Source organism: Mus caroli, unplaced genomic scaffold, assembly GCF_978045245.1.
Source record: "Mus caroli unplaced genomic scaffold, Mus_caroli_1 scaffold_6, whole genome shotgun sequence".
Taxonomy (NCBI): Eukaryota; Metazoa; Chordata; class Mammalia; order Rodentia; family Muridae; genus Mus; species Mus caroli.
The window spans coordinates 23,651,679-23,675,249 of record NW_028227261.1 but is presented as its reverse complement, the minus strand read 5'-3'; the positions used below and the strand labels follow the sequence as shown (position 1 = coordinate 23,675,249).

At 46.4% G+C, this 23,571-nt stretch overlaps 1 protein-coding gene across 3 annotated transcripts in view; it reads right to left on the bottom strand.

Annotated features, from left to right (window-relative positions):
* Nucleotides 1-1,145: 1,145 nt before the first annotated feature.
* Nucleotides 1,146-23,571, bottom strand: part of Cep85 (centrosomal protein 85) — a 52,571-nt gene continuing 30,145 nt past the window's right edge. For all 3 annotated transcript variants that reach the window (XM_021160249.2, XM_085838863.1, XM_029476304.2), the window contains exons 8-14: nt 20,594-20,746; nt 19,962-20,116; nt 9,873-9,966; nt 8,640-8,690; nt 5,147-5,254; nt 3,261-3,486; nt 1,146-2,659 (exon numbers count right to left, since the gene is read on the bottom strand). In XM_021160249.2, coding sequence (XP_021015908.1) covers nt 2,499-2,659; nt 3,261-3,486; nt 5,147-5,254; nt 8,640-8,690; nt 9,873-9,966; nt 19,962-20,116; nt 20,594-20,746 — 948 coding nt within the window. In that variant the 3' untranslated portion in view covers nt 1,146-2,498. The remainder of the gene's footprint in view (nt 2,660-3,260; nt 3,487-5,146; nt 5,255-8,639; nt 8,691-9,872; nt 9,967-19,961; nt 20,117-20,593; nt 20,747-23,571) is intronic.

Below are 23,571 nucleotides of genomic sequence, written 5' to 3'. Positions count from 1 at the left end.
CCCGCGAGTCACTGCTCTCGGAACCAATGAGCTGCGCAGGCGGGTAAGGCGGGGCCTGCATGACCCCGCCCTGCTCCGTGGCCTGGAGCCCAGAGGACCCCCGGCCTCTGCAGCTACTTGGCTCCCCCACCTCCCCCTCAGCCCCATGCTGGGGACCGGCTAAAAGGCAGAAAAAGCTGGGGAGGCAGGCGGACCGGTTCAGCTAAAAGCCTTCCCCAGTCTACCCGGGTTGTGTACATTCAGTGGCCAAAGCAGTGCGACCCTGGTCACTAGGTCTCTTAATAGCACAGCTCAGTATGGAACTTTGGAAGGCGGGTCCGCAAGCTTAGACAGCAAGGGCCGGGAGAAGCTGTGGTGGGGCGCTGGAGGGCGAGGAGGGCCAGTGCAGCCAGGACATTTCCTCTAAAGCACCTCTCCACTCAAACAGGCTCAGACAAGAAAGGGGTGGTGGCTGTAAGCGAGGGGGTGGGGGAGCGGCACACACCCTTCAGGAGCCAGGGGGAGGAGGTAGGCTGCGGGACAGCGTGCTAGTGTGCGGAGTCGAAGGCTGGTGCCACGACTTAACCTGGCTTGCACTGGCCCTTGGCACAGCTATTTTTGGGGTGATCCCAACTTAACTCTACCTTTACATTGCAAATGACACCCCACATCTTTGAACATTAAGAATTCAGCTAATGAGGTGGAAGAGTGTCCAGCACCCATTCCAAGCTTGTGGATCAAGCTCTGTCAGGTTCACTATAGCCCCCAAGAGTAGACCTGGGGCTACATAGATAATGGCGCAGGAACACCACAATTCTGCTGCCTGCTGAGGCAAACTGCCTGTCTGCTTCTGGGGAAGTCATTTCCTCAAAGCCACAAAAACCCAGAAGCTGCTGACCTCTGAGAGGTCTGAAACTTTGTAGTGACAACTGGTGGCGGCTGCTCTCTGCAACACAGGAGTGTGGGCCGAGACTAATCTGTCGCCACCCAGAGCAGAAGTGGGAAGACTGAGCCCCCACACTGGATCTGCCTAAACTCACTTCAGACGAGTCACAGGCAGGCTGGCAGGCAGGGGATGTTGGGAGGCACTGGGAAACCGGAGTGTTTGTTAAATGTTTTATTCTGTAATCAAAATAGGCAATACAAACCAGTCGACTTAACAAAGATTCATATAAATAACTTTATAAACTTTACGAAGAAAAATACCCGTGAGCATGGAGGCTGGGCTCCCAACGACAGGGTGGAAACCAACCAGGAAGCTCTGTTTTAAGGAGGCAGCAGCCCAGAGGCTGAGGGGCTGGTCGGCTGGGAGTGATTACTCTGAAAGGTAAGCCACTGCATAAGAAAACATAAACTTGTTAAAACACTGGCAAAGAGGCCCCTCAGGCCCTGGAGGTCCATGGTGCTGTTAACAGCCCCAAGGCTTAGCAGAAGTCCTGTCTGCACCCCCACAACTGCTTTACTCCTCATACGTACAGGGCCCTTGGATCCAAACTAGAGGAGGATAAGGGCTGGCCAAACAACCAGATACAAGTGAGACGATCCCTAAATTGGGAGGCAAGAAAAACCAGAAAGCTAAGGCTCAAAGGCCCTAGAGAAACACAAAACACCAGAAAACACTCAACACTTTTTTACCTTAGGTGCTCCGAACTCTCAAGGTTAGAGCAGGAAAAGGGAATCCTCCTAACCCCAAATGAGAGGCACAGTTCAGAGGACTGGCTACAGCGCCCAGCCTTAGGAAGGACTGAGCAGCCACAGCTGCCCTGTGGTCTTACGGGGAAAACTACTGTCCAACCCGGGCACCACAAGGCAACCACAGAGGAGTCTGTACTCTAGAAGACATAGCGGACCCAAGCACATGGCCACATGCCCAAGGTTCTAGGGACAGACAATGGGTAGCTAAGAAGAGTTTCCTGTAAAAGATGGCCCAGCAGGCAGGCCGAGAAGCCCTGCCATGGTCCCCAAGTCAGTGATCATAGTAGGGACTCTGCTGAGGGGTGGATAACCCTGAGGCCTCTGTGGGAACAGCCCTGAGGAAACAGGTACCTGAGGAAACCCAGAAAGCCAGCTGAGTTCTCAGGAAGACTGATACAAGGGGCCTGAGAATTCTTAAAAGGTTGCTACTCCTACTTTACCCTTTAGGCCTCTCTTAAAAGAGCATCAGTAGGACCAAGGTATGGATAGGAATGAACATGGATCCATCCTGGAGGATGGAGGGGAGGCCAGCAGCCTGTTTGCTTCTCATGCCAGGTTAGAGCTGGGAACAACTTGTGAGGACTTTATCAGTTGAAATCTGCAAAAAGGTTAATTAGTAACTCAGTCTTTAAGAGTGAATTAAGATAACAAGCAAAACATAACCCAATAAGGCAAAGCCAGAGTACAGCAAAACAGGCAGGCTTCTCACAACCCTGGGCCCAGATACAGGCTCTCCCCTCTGGGTGCAGCAGCGGAGGGCAGAACTGTCTGGGAAGGAACCTTCTGGCGAGCCTAGCAGCAGCCTATGTCCTCCCCGGCACTCCTCACTGTGTGGCACAGTTTTCTCCCATGTCCTGGGCATATCTGTCTGACAGGCTGGTCCTTAAGTCCTCAATGTCATGGCGCAGCTGTTGAACTTCTTCTAGTTTCCTCCTGATCACATCTGGCTTTTGCAGATCTAGCTGCGTCCCTGGGTGCTGGGTGGCTGAGGAGAAGAGAATTTCAAGAGTGTCAGCAAATGAGGTGATTGAAACTCACGAAGAACGGGCAGAATACAGCAGTTCCGCAAGCGCATCACCTTAGGGCACAGCCTTCCCAACACTCTGAGGTCTGAGCCAGGGCTTTGCACATAGTAAAGACTACTACAAGCTACAACCCCACACTCAGGAGACCCTGGTTTCAATCTCTCCCTGCCACCCTGACAAAGTGGCCACCAGCCGGCCTGATAACAGGCTGTCAGAGGAATAAAGGGGGCAAGGGAGACAGTAAGACTGCTAGTGGCCCCTGGGTATGTCGATGGCAAAGATAAGAGACCTGGAGATAAACAGAGCTGAAAGGCATCTTGCTTTTTTTTAAGGTCGTGATACCTTTATAGAACCACTGGGATAATTTGTTGCCTAAGGCTGGCTTCCCGTTTGCCATCTGTAAGCCCCCTCTAGGAAGGCCTGTCTGTGAAACACTTATAGCGTGCACTTACTTTGACAACTCCCCCAAAGCAGTGACCAGGCCTATGCACCTGGTTCACAGTTACTGTAGGAACAGCCACACTGGCTGGGTGATAAGGTGGAGACCTTCTGATGACTCACAGTGAATGCCTAGGAGTAGGGAGAGGTTAGGATTGTGGCCCTGGGCCCTCTGGGTCACAATGCTGCAGACAGCTTGCAGATCTTGAAGGCAACTGGCCAGTTCCTGGTGCAGCTCATAGGCCAGCTGGGCTGAGTCTGGTGAAGATGAGGACCCTGGCTGGGCCTGGCGCAAGTGCTCTTGCAGCGTCAGATTCTTCTCAATCAGGTCCTGGTTTTGCACTGAAAGCTAAGTAAGCAAATGATAAACTAATTAAGACTCCAAGAGAGCCCTAGGAAGTGTGTATTTGAGTGTACATGGCTGTGAATATGCGTGGAAGAGAAATGGAGTCACAGACAATGTCTCTCTCCGTTGCTACCCACACAGGCTTGGTGCCATGTTCCCCAACCCCTTTCGTCTATGAATACTCGCTCCTCCCGTGTGTAGGCTGAGCCCAGGCCCTTAGGGATCCAGCGCTGAAGAGGAGACTATTCCTCAGCAGGATCGGAGTCACCGGCCTCCAGGTTTCGGCCCAGGAACCAGAGAAGATGCTCCCACCCCCAGGAACTCCATCTGAAGCCAGTCCCTGGGCAGCTCTGTGAGCCAGGCCATTAGAGATGGCTTAAAGTGAACAGTGAAATCTGAGGAGACACTGGTTTCAATCTCTCCCTGCCACCCCGACAAAAGTGGCCACCAGCCAGCCTGATAACAGGCTGTCAGAGGAATAAAGGGGGCAAGGGAAACAGTAAGACTGCTAGTGGCCCCTGGGTGTGTCGACGGCAAAGATAAGAGACCTGGAGATACAGAGCTAAAAGGCATCTTGCCTCCACCCCTTTTTTGAGACAAGGCCACACAGCCCAGTTTGGCCTCAAACTTCCTACATCACTGAGGATGTCCTTGAACTTTTGATCCTCCTGTCTCCACCTTTTCTGAGTTCAGGGGTTACAAGTATATACCACTACCCCCTGTTTATAGCTCAAGGCTTCCTGTATGCAAGGCAAGCATTCTACCAACTGAGCTATACCCCAACCCTTCCTTCCTTTGTTTGTTACAGCTGGCCTAGAACACACTATATAAACCAGACTGGCTTTTTAAAATTCTTTTCAAGACAGGGTTTCTCTGTGTAACCCTAGCTGTCCTGGATCACTTTGTAGACCAGGCTGGCCTCGAACTCAGAAATCTGCCTGCCTCTGCCTCCCAAGTGCTGGGATTAAAGGCATGCGCCACCACCGCCCAGCTCAGACTGGCTTTGACCTTGTGTCCTCTTGAACCTCCTCTAGGGAGGTGAAGTTCTAGCGTTCTACATTGCAAGCTCTCACTGTAGTAGCCAGGCTTTCCTAGACGGAGCAGCTACGTCTATAAGGCTGTCTTCGCCTTCTCTCATCCCGAGACCTTAACACACCCACACCTCTATTCTCTGCCCTTCATGCACACTGGGCCATGTAACAGTCCTAGTTCTGGGAGATGTCCTCCTAGGTACTTGGCCAGTGAGCTCAGTGGGCCTTACAGACAACTCTATTCACTCCATGAGTACCACCAAATCCTCATTCATTTTGGGGGTGTATGTGTGAGACATGCTGGCCTTGCGTTCAGTCTCAGTCTCCCAACTGCTGGGATTACACGCCCTAGTCATCAGTTTTTTACCTCTCCCCCCACCCCCAATCTCACAAACCTGTGGATGCAGGAATATTGCGGTGGGGGGAGGGGAGGAAGGGAGGGGAATCCTACCTCTGAAAAGCATTCCTAGGTGATTATGGCCACTCTCAGACAAACCTAGGGCTTTTAACATAAAAGGAAAACACACCGCTACTACCCATTCCTTTGCTAAAAGCTTACATCCTCTTCCACACTCTTGGGCAAAGGGAGAAATCACCTTCTCGGAGGCTCTGAGGGCCTAGCCAATGCTCACCTCCTTCACGGCTGTGCGCATCTGCTGCAGGGCTGTCTCCCTCCGCTGGGCCTCCTCTCTCAGTGCCTGGTTGATTCCTTCTTCTTGTGCCAGTTCTTGCTTTTGGCTCTAAAGACCACATGGCAAGATGTTGTAGAGAACAAGCAAGAGCAACAAGTCTGACTTGTATGCTGTCACCTCACCTAGGCTGCACACCCACACTGCATCTACCACACAGCTGCTCTAAGGGCTGTGTGAGAAGAGCTGAGAGCCGCTACATTCCATTTCCAGCCCGCTTCTAAATCTTCCTAATACTGAGCCCCTCCCTCTAATACAGATCCTCATGTTGTGGGGACCCCAACCACAAAATTATTTTCATTTTTACTTCATAACTGTAATTTTGACAGTTATGAATCATAATATCAACCTCTGATTTTTCCAACAGTCTTAGGCAACCCCTGTGAAAGGGTCCATCAACCTCAAAGAGGTCACACACACAGTTTTGAGCACCGCTGATTAAAACCCTTCCACTCAATAAGCCATGGACAACTAAAACCCTGGCCTTTAAATGCTTACCGGTGTGAGTACTTCCCGACGAGAACTGAAATGGAGAAATGGAGACCTACACAGGCACAGGCGTAAAGGGGGGGGGGAGGGGGGGCCTGCAGCTTTCCTCCTGCATTTCAACAGTTTGATGTGAAACACTTTCATTTTCTGCATATACATGTGTGTGTTGCCCATGTTCACTCTGTATGGAGGCCAGAGGTTGATGAGTCTTTTCATGATTCCTCTTCACCTTGTGGACTGAGGAAAGGCCTTCATTTGAGCCCAGTGCTAAGCATCAGCTAGTCTAGCTAACTAGCTTGCTCCACGGATCCTGCATCTGGCTCTGACTCCCAGCACTGGATTACACGTGGGTTGCCACCCTCCCAGCATGTACATGGGTGCTGGGGTCTGAATTCTGGTCCTGACACACAGGGAAGTGCTTTCCCCACTAATCACATGCCTATGTAAAACCTTTTACAGTTCAAAAAACCTAAGTCTATTTCATTCAAGATTTCTCAGAGAATGGATTAATGAACACTCCTACTGTGGCCAAATATAGGGACCAGGAGTTATCCTTGGCTAGAGGGCCCCTGTGTAGCATGGCTCTTTGCTGTTCCTTAAGTCCTATTCTTGTCACTCACTGATTCCTTCTAGGTGTTTCTCCCATCTGTCTCCTTATACCTCTTCTCTGTCACCATGTCTCGTGCCACATTCCCCACACTTCACTACACTTTTTGCTGCCTCCTCATAGGAGGCCAAGCTTCTCGCCGAGCCTGAACTGTAAACCTCACCATCCCACACTACAATTAATGTTCTAGCAAGATTCACATCACCCACTAGAGATTAAAAGTTAACATGGCAGGGGGCTGAAGAGATGGCTCACAGTTAAAAGCACTTGCTGTTCTTACAGAGGACCTGGGTCTGATTCCCAACACACATGTGTCAGAAGCCATCTAGAAGAGGGTGAGACATGCAAGTGAGTTTGCTGGAGATGGCCCACTGTTTCTCATGGCTTGTGATGAGTGAGCTCTGAGATGCAAGATCACCAGAGACTTCATCCCAAGATAGCTTCTTGCTGCTGATCTGCCTTTCCTGCCACTATCACATAATTACACAGCCTAATGATTCCTGGGCATCAGTCCCCCCTACTGGGTATATTTTCTACAGATCAGCATGAAGATGTATTCTCTTGTAGTAAGGCTGTACAGACAAACTGATGATTTCACAATTTCTGGTAATGATTTTATAGAACTCTCAAATTAATACAAGTAGTCTCAAGTCTCCTATAAAATAAAGCTACAAACAGAGCTCTGTAAAACTACACGTGTCATGGGTTAATTGCACTAGGATAAGAAAGCAGGCTTGGAACAAGTTTTGATCAAGGAAAACCATTCATTCTAAGTCTGGCCCAAGGAAGAAGCCACAGGTGTGATACAGCAAGGCCCTGGGAAGCTGTTGCTGTGAATCTGCTTATGGAAGGAAGCACCGCTTTGAGCTGACTATCTATATCCTTCTCTAAGCCCCCTAACGCTTCATCTGTGAGGTAATTTTATAAAGAATCTTTGTCTAAGGAGGTATAAGAAGGTCAGAGAGAAGAAATAATGTATGGCATTTGGGGCTTAGCCCCATGCACCGAATGTGTGTGTGTCTGTCTATACATGTGTAGGTATAATGTGTATATATTTAAGTGTGCATGAACTCTTATGGAATTGTTGAGACAGGTGGTCAGGCCCAGTCAAAGTGTGTGTGTGTGTCGTTTGTGTCTATGTGTATGCTTATATTCTCTTTCTTCCTCTTCTCTTCTATATGGCTCACAAAGAGTTAACAAACTCCAAACCTCTCCCCTGGCCAGGGAGGGAGGGGCCCTTGAGACCGGAAGAAACTAAGCTTTTTTCTAATTCCCCTGCTGTTATAAGTTGGAGTCACATTACCAGAAGCCAGAGGCTTTGGGCCTTAGAACAGCAAACAGGGAAGAGAAGAATTACCAAATGTAAGAAGCTTTGGCCTACACAGGAGCAAAGGGGAAGGGCAGATGAATGACCAAAAGTGAGTAGCTTCTGGCCCACAACAGCAAAGAGTTAAAGAACTGTCGACGATAAAGCAGTTTGGCCTCAATCGCTGACACCTTTGCTGCCTTCCTGGGGAAGCTGGGTGCCAGGATGAGCCCTCGGCACACATGGTGATTCACAACCATCTGGAACTACAGTTCCAGGGAACTGACACTCCTTCTGACCTCTGGGGGTACCAGCACACATGTGGAACACATACGCATAACACATGCAGGCAAAATAAAATAGAAAAATAATAAAAACAGATGCTAACATTGTAGGATAGAGAAGGCCTTCCCATAATCTCTTATGCTCAGCTCTCCACTTAAACTCAACCTAGGCACACGCTGCATAAGGATGTTCCGATCAAAGGTGGACTGCAGCAGGCAACGAGGCCTGTCAGACACAGCCTAGTGAAGTGTCTTAGCAGTCCACTCTGTGACATTCATAAAGATGAAATCATCTAACTGCACATTTCTCAAAAGGTCTCCTCACTGGTAAGCAGTACGTGCTGTAGTTCAACAGCATCAAAGTGGCTGCAGTTTCCTGTTTAAACTATGGGGTTTCACACCTTGATGCTCCTCCCACAGGATACTAGTACCATCCTAGTCAGCTCCTCTTTGCCTCGCAAATGCCTGATCATTCATCCTAGGATCTTCAGAATCTTGTCTGAGACCTCCCCTCCCTCCCACTGACTCTCCTGAATTCACCCCCCCCCCCAGGTGATATGATAACGGTTTTCTGAGTTTGGGCTCATATCTGTCATCTCAACAAAACAGGAGGCTCAGAAGCACTGTTTCCTTCTTGTATGGCAAACAAGAACTAAATCATATGGTGGAGAAAGGAATGAGAAGTTGAGCTGAATTCTAAGCTTCTGCTGGTTCAGTCCTACCCACCGGGGGCCGGAGGCTCCTGCTCACCTGGACTTGGGAGTGCAGCTGTTCCATCTTCAGCTGTTGCCTCTCTACCACCTGAAAGGCAAAGTTATCAAGAAAGGCTACAAGCATAGGGCTGATGTGGTGACCCAAGACCATCTATAGCCCATTATGAGACCAGGATGAGGATTGATTGGCATAACCTACAGAAATCTACTTCAGACTCCTGATCTTCCCTGACTGTGCTCTGGCCATAACAGAGATTACAGAGTGTACTGGCTGTTTTAGCTTGACACAGGCTGGAGTTATCACAGAGAAAGAAACTTCAGTTGGGGAAGTGCCTCCATGAGATCCAGCTGTCAGGCATTTTCTCAATTAATGATTAAGCAGGGAGGGCCCCTTGTGGATGGTGCCATCCCTGGGCTGGTAGCCTTTGGTTCTATAAGCAAGCAAGCTGAGCAAGCCAGGGGAAGCAAGCCAGTAAGAAACATCCCTCCATGGCCTCAGCATCAGCTCCTGCTTCCTGACCTGCTTGAGTTCCAGTCCTGACTTCCTTAAGTGATGAACAGCAGTATGGAAGTGTAAGCTGAATAAACCCTTTCCTCCCCACCTTGTTTCTTGGTCATGATGTTTGTGCAGGAATAGAAACCCTGACTAAGACATAGAGGAATGCACTAGACCTTCACCTATTGACTGCAGGTCAGTGGAAGGAACTCTCAGTATACATGTTTTTCAAAAGCACAAAGTCAGCTTACTGGTTCTCCCTATCCTGGGCTATCTACAGTGCGTATGGGGTTAGAGCTTTGGTCACTATTTTTTAGTGACTATTCCAGGAGAGACTCTAAATAGTGTCAGCTTTCTGTGCCTCAAGAGTTCACATAGTTTCTGAACCATTTGTCCCACAGCAGGTTACTGGATCTCTATTATTCGCTGAGTTGAGAAACTGAGCCACCTCCCCAGTGCTGAAGTTTTGATGAACATTAGCAGCTTCTCCAGGCCCTGAACCCACAGTGCTCCTGGGATTCAGTGCACACCATTCTGGTTCACTTGATGGGTATGTTGCCCCTAACTTTTGTGTATATTCTTGATAAGCAATCTGCCTGTGATTGAATATCTAAAATGTAAACTTACTACACAAGGCTGACTTCTTAAAAGAGAGAAAAGCTCTTTCTAGCAGACCCTGGGTAGCTTAAGACCAGGAACTCCTGGTTCCTTCCCAGTATGCATTCTCTTCTTCCCTCCCAGCCTGCCCGGGCCAGACTCAGAAAGCCTAGTCACCTTTCGGAGGGAGTCACATTCCTTCTGCTGGGATTCCATGTCCACTCTGAGGTTTTCTCCATTGGCTTCTTCCACAGACTGTTTATCTTGAGAGCTGAAAGACAATTTCTTCTTCTAGAACTATGAAATCAGAACTATTGTGGCTGTTGTTTTAAAATCTTACTTATTTAATGTGAGTGCTCTGCTGAATATACACTCCCATGCCAGAAGAGGGCGTCAGATCCCCTATAGATGGCTGTGAGCCACCATGTGGGTGCTGGGAACTGAACTCCAAGACCTCTGGAAGAGCAGCCAGTGCTTTTAACCACTGAGCCATCTCCCCCAGGCCCTATTGTAGCTTTTAACTCTTGGTTCTACTATTTTCTGTCTTACACCTCCAACCCACAGCTGAGGATCATGTGATGCAGATACTGACAGATACTAAAGTTCAGCTTTCTTTTTCTTTTTTCTTTTTGGTTTTTCGAGACAGGGTTTCTCTCTATAGCCCTGGTTGTCCTGGAACTTGCTTTGTAGACCAGGCTGGCTTCAAACTCAGAAATCCGCCTGCCTCTGCCTCCTGAGTGCTGGGATTAAAGGCGTGGGCTGTGCGCCACCATGCGCGGCTAAATTCAGTTTTCTTTACAAGGAGCCAGAATCTATCTGCACAATATATTAACTTTGTATTTGCCAAAGGCTTTTGTATTCTGTTTTCATATAGAAAAATAAAATTTGAGCTGGATGGTGGTAGCACGTGCCTTTAACCCCGTTACTTGGGAGTCAGAGGCAGGTGGATCTCTGAGTTTGAGGCGAGCCTGGTCTACAAAGTGAGTTCCAAGACAGTCAGGGCTACACATAGAAACCCTGTCTCAAAACACAAAAGCAAAAAAAGTTTAAAAAATGAAAATATAAAAAAAATTGAAAAATACACAAGAACTCTCTTAGCTGGGTAGAGTGGTATAGACCTGAAATTCTACCATATCCTGGAAAACAGAGGAAGCAGGGATTTGCTGGACATCACAGCAAGTATGAAGTCAAGCTACAAGACCTTGTCACAAAACAAAACACATCTCTTTTTGTTAAAAAGATTTATTTATTTTATGTATATAAGTACAATTATAGCTGTCTTCAGACACACCAGAAGGGAATGTCAGATCCCATTACAGATGGTTGTGAGCCACCATGTGGTTCCTGGGAATTGAACTCAGGACCTCTGGAAGAGCAGTCGGTGTTCTTAACTGCTGAGCCATCTCTCCAGTCCCTCTTTTTTTCTTGATGCATATTATTTAAGGCAGAGCCAGCTTTGTCCCTGTCCTAAGTTATCTTTAATGGTCAACTTAGAATCATCTTAGGGGAACTCATTTTGAGATACCCTTAAAGGCTTGACTGAAGAATTTTCTAGATCAGAGTAGCTATGGGAAGGCACCATGTCTAGTCAGGTGGTCTTGGGCTGCATAAGAATTCTAGCTCGGCTGAAGCATGGATCAGCCAGCATGAAAACACAGTGTCCTTGCAGAGGACCTGAATTTGTTGAATCCTATGTTGGGCAGTTCAGAACCATCTGCCACTCCAGCTCCAAGAGGATCTGATGTATCTGGCCTCTACAGGTGTGGTGGCTATTCCTGGTTGTCAACTTGACTATATCTGGAATGAACTACAATCCAGAATTGGAAGGCTCACCAGTGATCCTAATCTGGAGGCTGGGAGATACAAGTTTGTGACCTGGATCTTGGCATGGAGATCTTGAGGCATAGTGGCTATGAATTCCAGAAGATTAAGACAGGGAGATCTCTGGGTTCAAGGTCATCTGGGAATAAAGGCATGGTGGCACACACCTTTAATCTGGGCCACACCTTTTGCTGGAGACCTACATAAGGACACTGGAAGAAGGAAGATTTGCTCTCTCTCTCCTTTGCCTGCTTGCCTTGTGGGACTGAGCAACTGCTAGATCCTTGGACCTCCATTCACAGCTGCTGCTGACCATTGTTGGGAGTTGGACCTGCAGACTGTAAGTCATCAACAAATTCCCTTACTATATAGAGACTACCCATAAGTTCTGTGACTCCAGAGAACCCTAACTAATTCAGAAGTTGGTACTGGGAGTGGTTCTAGAGGAGGAGAAGTAAAAGGATGAATCTTTTAAAACTCTGGAGTTGGTTTGACAACCAGCATCTTCAACTACTGAAACCTCTCCAGAGTCTCTCCCTCCTGGGAGCTCAGAGAATATTGAAGATCTGTGGTTGAAACTATATTTCAAGCTTAAAGAAGCTATTTCCCTTGATTATCTTGATGAATTAGGTGATTCAGTGTACAAAGCTTTCTACAAGATGGGGAAAAAAACCGGAAAATGGCTGGTTGCTCTTAGCATCTTGGGAAAAATGATGAAGGAAAAGAAGGAGTTGTGTGATAAAGTTGAACAGCTCTACGCATCCTTGAAGAGATTCTTTTCTCCAGCAACCATAGAGAGAGCTCAAGTTGCAGAAATTCAAACTGAACCCCTCATTATAAGGTTGGCTGAATTACAGCAAAAATTCAAGCCTCAGAGGGTGTCAGCAGTTAAAGTAAGGACACTAATTGGCAAAGATTGGGATCCCATAACTTGGGATGGGGATGTGTGGGAAGACCTTGTTGAAGCTGAGAATTTTGAATTTTCAGATTCTCAAGGGTTTGCCCCACCTGAGGAAATAGTAACTTCAGCCCCACCCCTTGAAATAAAGCCTTCTCCACATGAGGAAATTAATCCCCCAGAGTCTGATAAACCAGCAATGACTTTCACTGAAGAAAATGCCAGACAAGACAATACTGATGTTTCTCAAGGTCCACTAATAGTAATAGTTTCTTCTAGACCTATAACCAGACTCAAGGCAAAACTAGGCCTCTAGAACATAAGGAAGTGCACTGCACTACTAAAGAGCTTAATGAGTTTGCTAATTCATTCAAGCAGAAGTCTGGGGAATATGTGTGGGAATGGAAAGGGTGTGAGATAATGGTGGAAGGAATATAAAACTAGAGCAGGCTGAGTTTATTGGCATGGGCCTTCTGAGTGGAGATTCTAGATTTACTATGGAAACTCACCCAGTTAAAAAAGGTGTCAGAAGTTTGTCTGAATGGCTGGCTGAAGTGTTTATCAAAAGATGGCCTACTGAAAAGGAGTTAGAGATGCTTGATCTCCCTTGGCTCAGTGTTAAGGCTTAGGGAAACTGCAATGCTAGAGTGGATACACTGTGTAAAACCTAATCCTCCACAATGCCCTTTACCAGTCCTGTAAGACACAAACTGGTGAGAGGGGCACCAGCACATTTGAAGGGTTTTGTCCTTGCTTCTTTCCTTGTGCCAGACCTTAGGGTTGGAGATGCTGCTGCTCAATTAGATGAATTAAATGCAATGGGTTTAATTGGGCCCCAAAGTAACAGGGGCCAAGTGCAGCACTGAATTGCTAGAGACAAGGTGATTATAGTTATAATGGACAGCGTAGAGAAAGCAATGTTTATAATAACACCCCATAATGGTCATAATTTCACAGGAGAGGTGAAATTTATAATGGCATGACTCGTTTGGACCTTTGGTACTGGCTAATCAATCACGGTGTTTCCAGGCACAAAATAGATAGGAAGCCTACTGCATATCTGTTTGATCTGTATAAGCAGAAAAATTCTCAAACAAATGAAAGAAAGGCTACACTGGATCATAGCAAAAGGCAATCTTGGCCAGTGAATCAATTTCCAGACTTGAGCCAGTTTGCAGATCTAGAACCCCTTGAATGAAGGGGTGACTAGGTTCCCTCGAGGAAGGATCTTGATAAGACACCTAAAAGTTTTGCTGTTAGTCTTTCTCCAGTTCTTCCCAGAGGGACCTGCGGCCTTTTACACGGGTAACTGTGCACTGGGGAAAGGAAATAAACCAGACTTCCCGGGGTCGATCGGATACTGGCCCTGAATCGACACAGGACATCCCAAGAAACATGTGGCCCTCCAGTTAAAGTAGGGGCTGATGGAGGAGAGGTGATTAATGGAGTTTTGACTGATGTCTGACTCACGGTAGAGGGTCCAGTGGTCCCCAAACACATCCTGTGGTCATTTCCCCAGTTCCAGAATGTATAACTGGGATAAATATACACATAAATTGGCAGAGTTCCCTGACCTGTGGAGTGAGGGTTATTATGGTTGGAAAGGCTAAATGAAAGCCTTTAGAGTTGCTTCTGCCAAAGAAAATAGTGAATCAAAAACAGTATCGTAGCCAGGCAGTGGTGGCCCACACCTTTAATCCCAGCACTTGGGAGGCAGAGGCAGGTGGATTTCTGAGTTGGAGGTCAGCCTGGTCTACAAAGTGAGTTCCAGGACAGCCAAGGCCACACAGAGAAACCCTGTCTCGAGAAAACAAAACAAAACAGTATGATATTTCTGGAGGAACTGCAGAGATTACTGCCACTATCGAGGACTTGAAAGATGCCGGGGTGGTGGTTCCCACCACATCTCCCTTTAACTCTCCTATCGAGTCAGCGCAGAAGACAGATGGATCATGGAGAATGACAGTTGACTATCGAAAACTAAATCAGGTAGTAACTCCAATTGCAGCTGCTGTACCAGGTGTAGTTTCGTTACTTGAGCAAATTAACACATCTCCTGGTACCTGGTATGCAGCTATTGATCTGGCAAATGCCTTCTTCTCAGTACCTGTCCATAAGGACCACCAGAAGCAATTTGCTTTCAGTTGGCAAGGCCAGCAGTATACCTTCACAGTTTTGCCTCAAGGATATATTAACTCTCCTGCCCTGTGTCATAACTTAGTTAGAAGGGATCTTGATCTTTTGTCTCTTCCACAAAATATCACATTGGTGCACTACATTGATGACATTATGCTGATTGGACCAAGTGAGCAGGAAGTAGCAACCACTTTGGACTTATTGGTAACACATATGCGTATCAGAGACGGGAAATAAATCCAACCAAAATTCAAGGACCATCTACCTCAGTGAAATTCTTAGAGGAGTCCAGTGGTGTCGGTCATGCAGAGATATTCCTTCTAAGGTGAAAGATGAGTTATTGCACCTGGCCCCTCCCACCACCAAGAAAGAAGCACACTGTTTAAGTCTGTTTAGATTCTGGAGACAGCACATTCCTCACTTGGGTGTGTTACTCAGGCCTATTTACCAAGTGACTCGGAAAGGTGCTAGCTTTGTGTGGGGCCTGGAACAGGAGAAGGCTCTTCAACAGGTCCAGGCTGCTAGCAGGCTGCTCTACCACTTGGACCATATGATCCAGCAGACCTGATGGTACTTGATGTGTTGGTGGAAGATAGAGATGCTTTTTGGAGCCTCTGGCAGGCCCCTGTAGGTGAATCACAGAAGAGACCTTTGGGATTTTGGAGCAAAGCTCTACCATCATCTGCAGACAACTATTCTCCCTTTGAAAAACAGCTCGTGGCCTGCTCTTGGGCCTTAGTGGAAACTGAAAGTTTGACAACAGGACACCAAGTTACTATGCGACCTGAATTACCCATCATGAGCTGGATACTATCAGACCCTGCAAGTCATAAAGTGGGATGTGCACAGCAGCAGTCTATTATCAACTGGAAGCGGTATATATGTGATCAGGTCAGAGCAGGTCCTGAAGGCACAAGCAAATTACATGAAGAATTTGCTTAAATGCCTATGGTTTCTACTCCTGTTACAATGCCATCTGCTGCCAAGCATGCGCCTATAGCCTCATGGGGTGTTCCCTATGATCGGCTGACTGAAGGGAAGACTAGGGCCTGGTTTACTGATGGCTCTGCATGTTATGCAGGCACCACCCAGAAGTGGACAGCTGCAGCATTACAACCCCTTTTTGGAACAACCCTGAAAGATACAGGTGAAGGAAAATCTTCACAGTGGGCAGAACTTCAGGCAGTTCACATGGTATTACAGTTTGTTTGGAAGAAGAAATGGCCAAATGTATGACTATTCACTGACTCATGGGCTGTAGCCAATGGATTGGCTGGATGGCCAGGGACTTGGAAAGATCATGACTGGAAAACTGGTGAGAATGACATCTGGTGAAGAAGGATGTGGACAGATCTCTCCAAATGAGCAAAAAATGTGAAGATATTTGTGTCCTGTGTCAATGCTCACCAAAAAGTGACTTCAGCTGAGGAGGAGTTCAATAATCAAGTGGATGAGATGACCCGTTCTGTGGACAGTCAGCCTCTTTCCCCAGCCATCCCTGTCACTGCTCAATGGGCACATGAACAAAGTGGCCGTGGTGGCAGAGATGGAGGTTATGCTTGGGCTCAGCAACATGGACTTCCACTCACCAAGGCTGACCTGGCTACAGCTGCCACTGAATGCCAGATCTGCCAACAGCAGAAACCAACACTGAGCCCCAGATATGTCATCATTCCTCGAGGTGACGAGTCAGTAACCTGGTGGCAGGTCAACTACACTGGCCCACTTCCTCTGTGGAAAGGAGCAGATACTTATTCTGGCTATGGATTTGCCTAGCCTGCACTTAATGCCTCTGCTAAAACCACCTGACCATCCGTGGACTCACAGAATGCCTTATCTATCGTCGTGGTATTCCACACAGCATTGCTTCTGACCAAGGAACTCATTTCACAGCCAGAGAAGTGCGACAGTAGGCCCACGATCATGGAATTCACTGGTCTTACCATGTTCCCCATCATCCTGAAGCAGCTGGTCTGATAGAAAGATGGAATGGCCTTTTTTTTTTTTTTTTTTTTTTTTTTCCGAGACAGGGTTTCTCTGTGTAGCCCTGGCTGTCCTGGCACTCACTTTGTAGACCAGGCTGGCCTCGAACTCAGAAATCCGCCTGCCTCTGCCTCCCGAGTGCTGGGACTAAAGGCGTGCGCCACCACGCCCGGCTTGGAATGGCCTTTTGAAGACGCAGTTACAGCGCCAATTAGGTGGTAACAGCATGGAGGGCTGGGGCAGAGTTCTTCAGAAGGCAGTATATGCTTTGAATCAGCGTTCGATATATGGTACAGTTTCCCCCACAGCCAGGCTCCATGGGTCCAGGAATCAAGGGGTGGAAAGGGAATAGTTCTACTCACTATCACTCCTAGTGACCCTCTAGGAAAATTTTTGCTTCCTGTCCCCACAACTCTAGGTTCTGCTGGCCTAGAGGTTTTGGTTCCAGAGCTCCTACCAAGAGCCACAACAAACATTCCATTGAACTGGAAGCTCAGACTTTCCCCTGGTCATTTTGGGCTTCTAATGCCCTTAAACCAACAGTGTAAGAAAGGAATAACAGTGTTAGGAGGGGTAATAGATCCAGATTACCATGGGGAAGTTGGATTGCCTCTCCACAATGGAGGTAGACAGGATTATGTCTGGAGTGTAGGAGATCCCTTAGAGCGTCTCTTAGTACTACCATGTGCTGTGATTAAAGTCAATGGGAAACTACAACAGCCTAATCCAAGCAGGATGGCAAAGGATGCAGACCCATCAGGAATGAAGGTATGGATCAATCCTCCAGGAAAAGTTCCAAGACCTGCTGAGGTGCTTGCCGAGGGTGAAGGAAATACAGAATGGGTAGTAGAGGAAGGTAGTTATAAATACTAGCTAAGGCCATGTAACCAGTTGCAGAAACGAGAATTATAAAGTTAATATGAATGTTTCTGTCATATTTTGCTAAGAATATATTTGTCTTTCTTCCAATGTCTTTAAAATCAATTGGGATTTAAGTTGAAACACTAAAAGGATGTTTCCAAGGGACATTGCCCCATTGTAAATTTACAAATACACTTGTGATTGTACTAGGAATAGTTATATCATCTTAGGTGCATTAATGACCTTGTTATTGTTTCATGTGAACATGAGATATTGTTTGTGTCAAGTTGACAAGGGGTGGATTGTAGTGGCTATTCCTGGTTGTCAACTTGACTATATCTGGAATGAACCACAATCCAGAATTGGAAGGCTCACCAGTGATCCTAATCTGGAGGCTGGGAGATACAAGTTTGTGACCTGGATCTTGGCATGGAGATCTTGAGGCATAGTGGCTATGAATTCCAGAAGATTAAGACAGGGAGATCTCTGGGTTCAAGGTCATCTGGGAATAAAGGCATGGTGGCACACACCTTTAATCTGGGCCACACCTTTTGCTGGAGACCTACAGAGGGACACTGGAAGAAGGAAGATTTGCTCTCTCTCTCCTTTGCCTGCTTGCCTTGTGGGACTAAGCAACTGCTAGATCCTTGGACCTCCATTCACAGCTGCTGCTGACCATTGTTGGGAGTTGGACCTGCAGACTGTAAGTCATCAACAAATTTCCTTACTATATAGAGACTACCCATAAGTTCTGTGACTCTAGAGAACCCTGACTAATACAACAGGTATCTGTACTTATGGACATATACCCACACACAGATACATACACGTAAATACAAATAAGACCTTTAAAAAAAGTTAACTAAGCATGAGCCTGTGTTTGAGCCAGGAAGCAGATTTCCTCTAAGGTTTCAGCCTTCCCCCAGTGATGGATTATAAAAGCAAGTGTAAGATGAAATGAACCTTTTCTCCCCCTATATTGCTTAGTCAGTACATTTTTATCATAGCAACAAAGATGAAATTATAACAATCCTCCATTTCTGGTTCCTCTAAATCCCTTCTAGGAGAACTCACCACAGAGATAAACAAGAGGGCCACTGTGCCTGACAAAGAATGAGCAATCCAATCTACGCATTGGAAACATCTACTCCAAGAGGCTGCTGAAATACATCCATCCTTTCAGGAAGTGTTATAAACTGCCAAGATGCCCTGGGAGTACACTATAGCATCTTCTTTTGCTCTCAGAGACTATCCAAGCAATCAAAAACAATTCTGAGGACTGGAAATGGTGATTCACATCTTTGATCCTAATACTTAGGGTACAGAGGCAGGTGGGTTGAGGCCAGCCAAGGTTACAGAGTAAGACATTGTCTCAACCCCGCCCCCTAAAAACAAACAAAACTGTCTAGAACGATGGCTCAGTGATTAAAGCACTGACTGCTTTTCTGAAGGTCCTGAATTCAAATCCCAGCAACCACATGGTGGCTCACAACCATCCATTACCAGATCTGACACCCTCTTCTGGTGTGTCTGAAGACAGCTACAGCGTACTTATGTATAATAATAAATAAATCTTTGGGCCGGAGTGAACAGGGCCGAAGCGAACAGGGCCGAAGCGAACAGGGCCTAAGTGAGTGGGGCTGACCAGAGCAAGCAGAGGTCCTAAAAATTCAATCCCCAACAACCACATGAAGGCTCATAACCATCTGTACAGCTACAGTGTACTCATATACATAAAATAAATAAATAAATCTTTAAAAAAAAAGATCACTGACTGCTCCTCTATAGGTTTTGAGTTCAATTCTCAGCAACTACATGGTGGCTCACTACCATCTGTAATAGGACCTGATGCCCTCTTCTGGTGTGTCTGAAGACAACTACAGTGTACTGTAAATCAATAAATCTGTAGAAACAAACAACCCCCCCCCCCAAATCAATTCTGAAAGACAGATGCATGCTCCTGGTAGCCTTCAGCTTAGAGACTCAAAATGTGGATAATCCCTAGGCCTTAGCACCAAGATTCTCTTCTGAAAATCCAGATGACTTCATTTCCTACTTTAACCATTTTCATTGTTTTGAGACAGTCTCACTCCACAGCCTTAGCTGGCCTTGAACCCATAAAGATCTGCCTGCCTCTTCCTCCCAAAGGCAACTGGTTTAATTAAAGGTGCGCACTACCACGCCAGGCTCTCAAAGATTGTTTCAAGCACTGAGATGGGTTCTCCCAATAATACTATGATAAAACCCCACTACACTACAAAGACAAATTCCCTGCTCATAAGTTTCTTTTTCTTTTTCTCATTTTTTCGAGACAGGGTTTCTCTGTGTAGCCCTGGCTATCCTAGAACTCACTCTGTAGACCAGGCTGGCCTCGAACTCAGAAATTAGCCTGCCTCTGACTCCCAAGTGCTCGGATTAAAGGTGTGCGCCACCACGCCTGGCCATAAGTGACTTTCAATTCAAAGAGCACAAAGCTCTTAGAAGAAAAGGAACTTGAAATGAACACTGTTAACAGGGCACCAGAACAGAACTCCCCCCTTCCCCCAAGTACACAGGGCATTCATTACCTATGTCTAGCAGAGGAGAAGTCTGCTTCTCTTTGTCTCAGGCTTTCCAGCTGAACCTCCTTCTCTCTGCAGGTTGCCTGGGTGTCCTCCAGCAGAGTCTCCAGCTCAGCCACTCTCTCTTGCAGTTCTGTGTTCTTTAATTCAGCATCCTTAAGCTAGGAGACAGGACCCCATGCTTAGCCAAGGAATTATGAGTAGCTATCTCAACATCTGGAGCTCTGAAGCTGGGTGTGGTGGCACATGTCTTTAATCCCAGCAAGAGGCAGGTGACCTCGCTGAGTTCAAGCCAGTCTGCTGTACATAGTGAGTTCTAGACCAGCCAGGGCTTTTCTATGAGACCCCCTCTTTCTCAGAAACAAACCAAGTTGGGCAGGCCTTTAATCCCAGTGCTCAGGAGGCTGAAGCAGGTAATCTCTCTCAGTTTGAGGCCAGACTATTCTACACAGCAAGTTCTAGGACAGCCAGGACTAAATAGAGAGACTGTCTCAATTGAAAAAATAAAATGCATCCAGTTGTAAACCTAGCTAACATGACTCCTCCGCCATAGTCCTTTTAAGAACTCAGGGATAATGAGACCATCCCCTTGCCTTGCCACTCCATTTACTCCCGGTATAGCCAGAGATGGTTGCTACCTGCTCCGTCTGTTTCTGATGGTCTTCTAGGGTGGGCAGGTCAGCTAGATAGCGCTCCAAGGTTTCAATACGCTGCTGCTTCTCCCGGTTCTGCTCTGATTCCTTCTGACATTTCTTTTTCAAATTATTGATATGTTTATCACGACCTTTGACCTAGTGAAAGAAACATCAAGTCTGTTTTTATTTATTCCTTTAAGGCTATGAACATTTTTCAGTGACTGCTGTCTCTACCCTTGATTAGCAAGTGAGAGGCAGATCTACTTTAAAATGGTTTCTAAAGCAAACTGTTTGAAGAAATTGCCAGAAATACTCTGGTGGAGAGCCTTGAAGTTGTCAGGACTATGTCCTTAGTAGAAAGAGAGATAAAAGCATAAAAGGCTGACAGCACAAGTGGGCTAAACATCTTTCATCGAAAAGGGGCTGCTTTCAGAAATCTTGAACCTGACTGGCCTGGATGGATAGCAAAGGAATCAAAGTCCCTCAATAAAAATTTTGACTTTATTAAAACAAAACAAAACAAAAACCAAACTGGTATCTGGGCTGGAGAGATGACTCAGCAGTTAAGAGCTGCCCTTGCAGAGGACCCAAGTTCTATTCCCAGCACTGTCATGGTGGCTCACAACTACCTGTATGTCCTGTTTGAGGGGATTTGGTACCCTCTTCTGGGCTCCAAGAGCACTACATGAATGTGGCAAGCTGACATACTTTTAGGCAAAACACAGGTATGCATTAAAAACAAACTGTGGCACTGTCATGCTATAATCACCTGTCTGATAGGATAAACTGTTTAAGAATGGCTATTTCTATGGATTATATCCATTTTGTTAAATTATCCTACTCCTAAAGCATTGAATTTTCAGCAGGAATCCAATAAAGTGTTGTTGAATGAAGATGCTTTCTTTGGCTTACAAATAAGGAAGCTGGGGGAACAAGAAACCAGGAGAACTGGTGCAGGTGGTTCCTGTCAGAGCAGAGACATAGCCGTTCTCTTCCCCCAAGGCTATGACCAAATAAAGCGCAGTCTGTAAAGTGACTTCACCTCAGGTCTAAGTGGTGACCATCAAGCTCTAAAGCCGTACTTCCTACAGCGCAGGCTATACCAAAATCATCTGGAAGGTTACTGAAAAATGATAAATCCATTCTAGATTGAAATCCAAAAAGATAAAGTGGTCACAATAAAGACAAGCTGGGTGTGGAACTGCACTCAGGAGTCAAGGCTGGTGGATATCCCTGAGGTTGAGGCCAGCAAAGTTACATAGAAGACCTTATCTTAAAAAAAAAAAAAAAAAAGTAAGAGGTTGTGAAGAGATGGCTGGGTGGTTAAGAACACAAACTGCTCTTCCAGAGGTCCTGAGTTCAATTCCCAGCAACCATAGGGTGGCTCAGAACCATCAGTAATGGGAAATGATGCCCTCTTCTGGTGTGTCTGAAGACAGTTACTCATATGTACTCATATAAATAAAATAAATACATCTTTAAAAAAAGAAAGAAAGAGACAAAAGTAGGTTACCTAGGTGTGGTGATCTACACATATATCTGTTTGAGATACTGTTTTTCTAAAGGACCTCAGTTTGGTTCCTAGCACTCACATCAAGCAGGCTTCAATCACCTGTAACCCCAGCTCTAGAGTTATCTAACAACTTGTACACACACACACACGTACAGATACAAATGTAAAGTAGTAAGACCAAAAACCAAGACCCACACCAAATAAAAACTCCAGGGCTGCCTGAACTGGCTCATCAGTTAAGAGAGCACGCATGTCAGGCAGCTCATCTGCTCCTTAACTCCAGTTCCAGAAGAGCCAATGCAGGAGCCATCTTCACATATATGGCATATACTCACACAAAGAAATAAAACTAAAATCTCTAAAATAAAATGTAGGTGTTATATTTTTTTAAAGACTTATTTTATTTGTATGAGTATACTGTAGCTGTCTTCAGACACACCAGAAGAGGGCATCAGATCTCATTACAGATGGTTGTGAGCCACCATGTGGTTGCTGGGAATTGAACTCAGGACCTCTGGAAGAGCAGTCAGTGAGTGCTCTTAACCACTGAGCCATCTCTCCAGCCCCTTTATTTTTATTTTTTAGTGACAGGTTCTCACTATGCTGTCTTAGTTGGCCTATGCCTGCTTCCGCCTCCTGAGTGCTAGGATTAAAGTCATGTACCACTGTGCTTGACATCTCCTCCCTTTAAATGATTACTGTGTCTATATATGGTGTGTGTGAGGGTACCTGTGGCACATGTGTGGAGGTCAAAGGAGAACTTTCAGGAGTTGGTTTTTTCCTTCCATTGTGGGAATTTTTTAGCAGAAAGTCTTACACACTGACTCAACAGGATAGAGAACCATTGAGGAGATAATCTTTTTGCCTTGTTTGTGAAGGATTTCTCTAGATTAGGTAACTTGAGGTGGGAAGACCCACCCCCAGGTGGTGTCACCATGGGCTGGAGTCTTGGACTGAATAAAAGGGCAAAAGAGAGCCTGCTGTGGCAGAAGCAGGTTTCTATGAAATTAAGGCCAGTGCCTCAATGGGTAAGGCACTTGCCACCAACTCAGATGACCTGAGTTCAATTCCCAGGACCCACACAGTGAAAGGAGAGAGAACCAATTTCCACAGTACCCTCTGTGTACCTGCCCCACACGAACAAGTGGAATTTAAAGATAGAAGCACTGGCTGGGTGGTGGTGGCCACTACTCAGGAGTTTGAGGCTGGCCTGATTTACAGAGCGAGTTCCAGCACTCTACAGTGCTACTCAGAGAGACCTTGCTAACAAAAACAAACACAGCAGCACTGTTGGAACTGAGTTTTATATAAGTAGCCTAGAGCACAGTTAGTCCCCAGGAATACTTCTGGAGAAAGCTAGAACCAACAGAATCCCACAATTTTAAAGACCCTCCCCAATGGTGACAAATTTTCTCCTAAGGAGTTCTAAGAGCACTGACAAACTCAAATCTAGCTGCAAGCAGGAAAT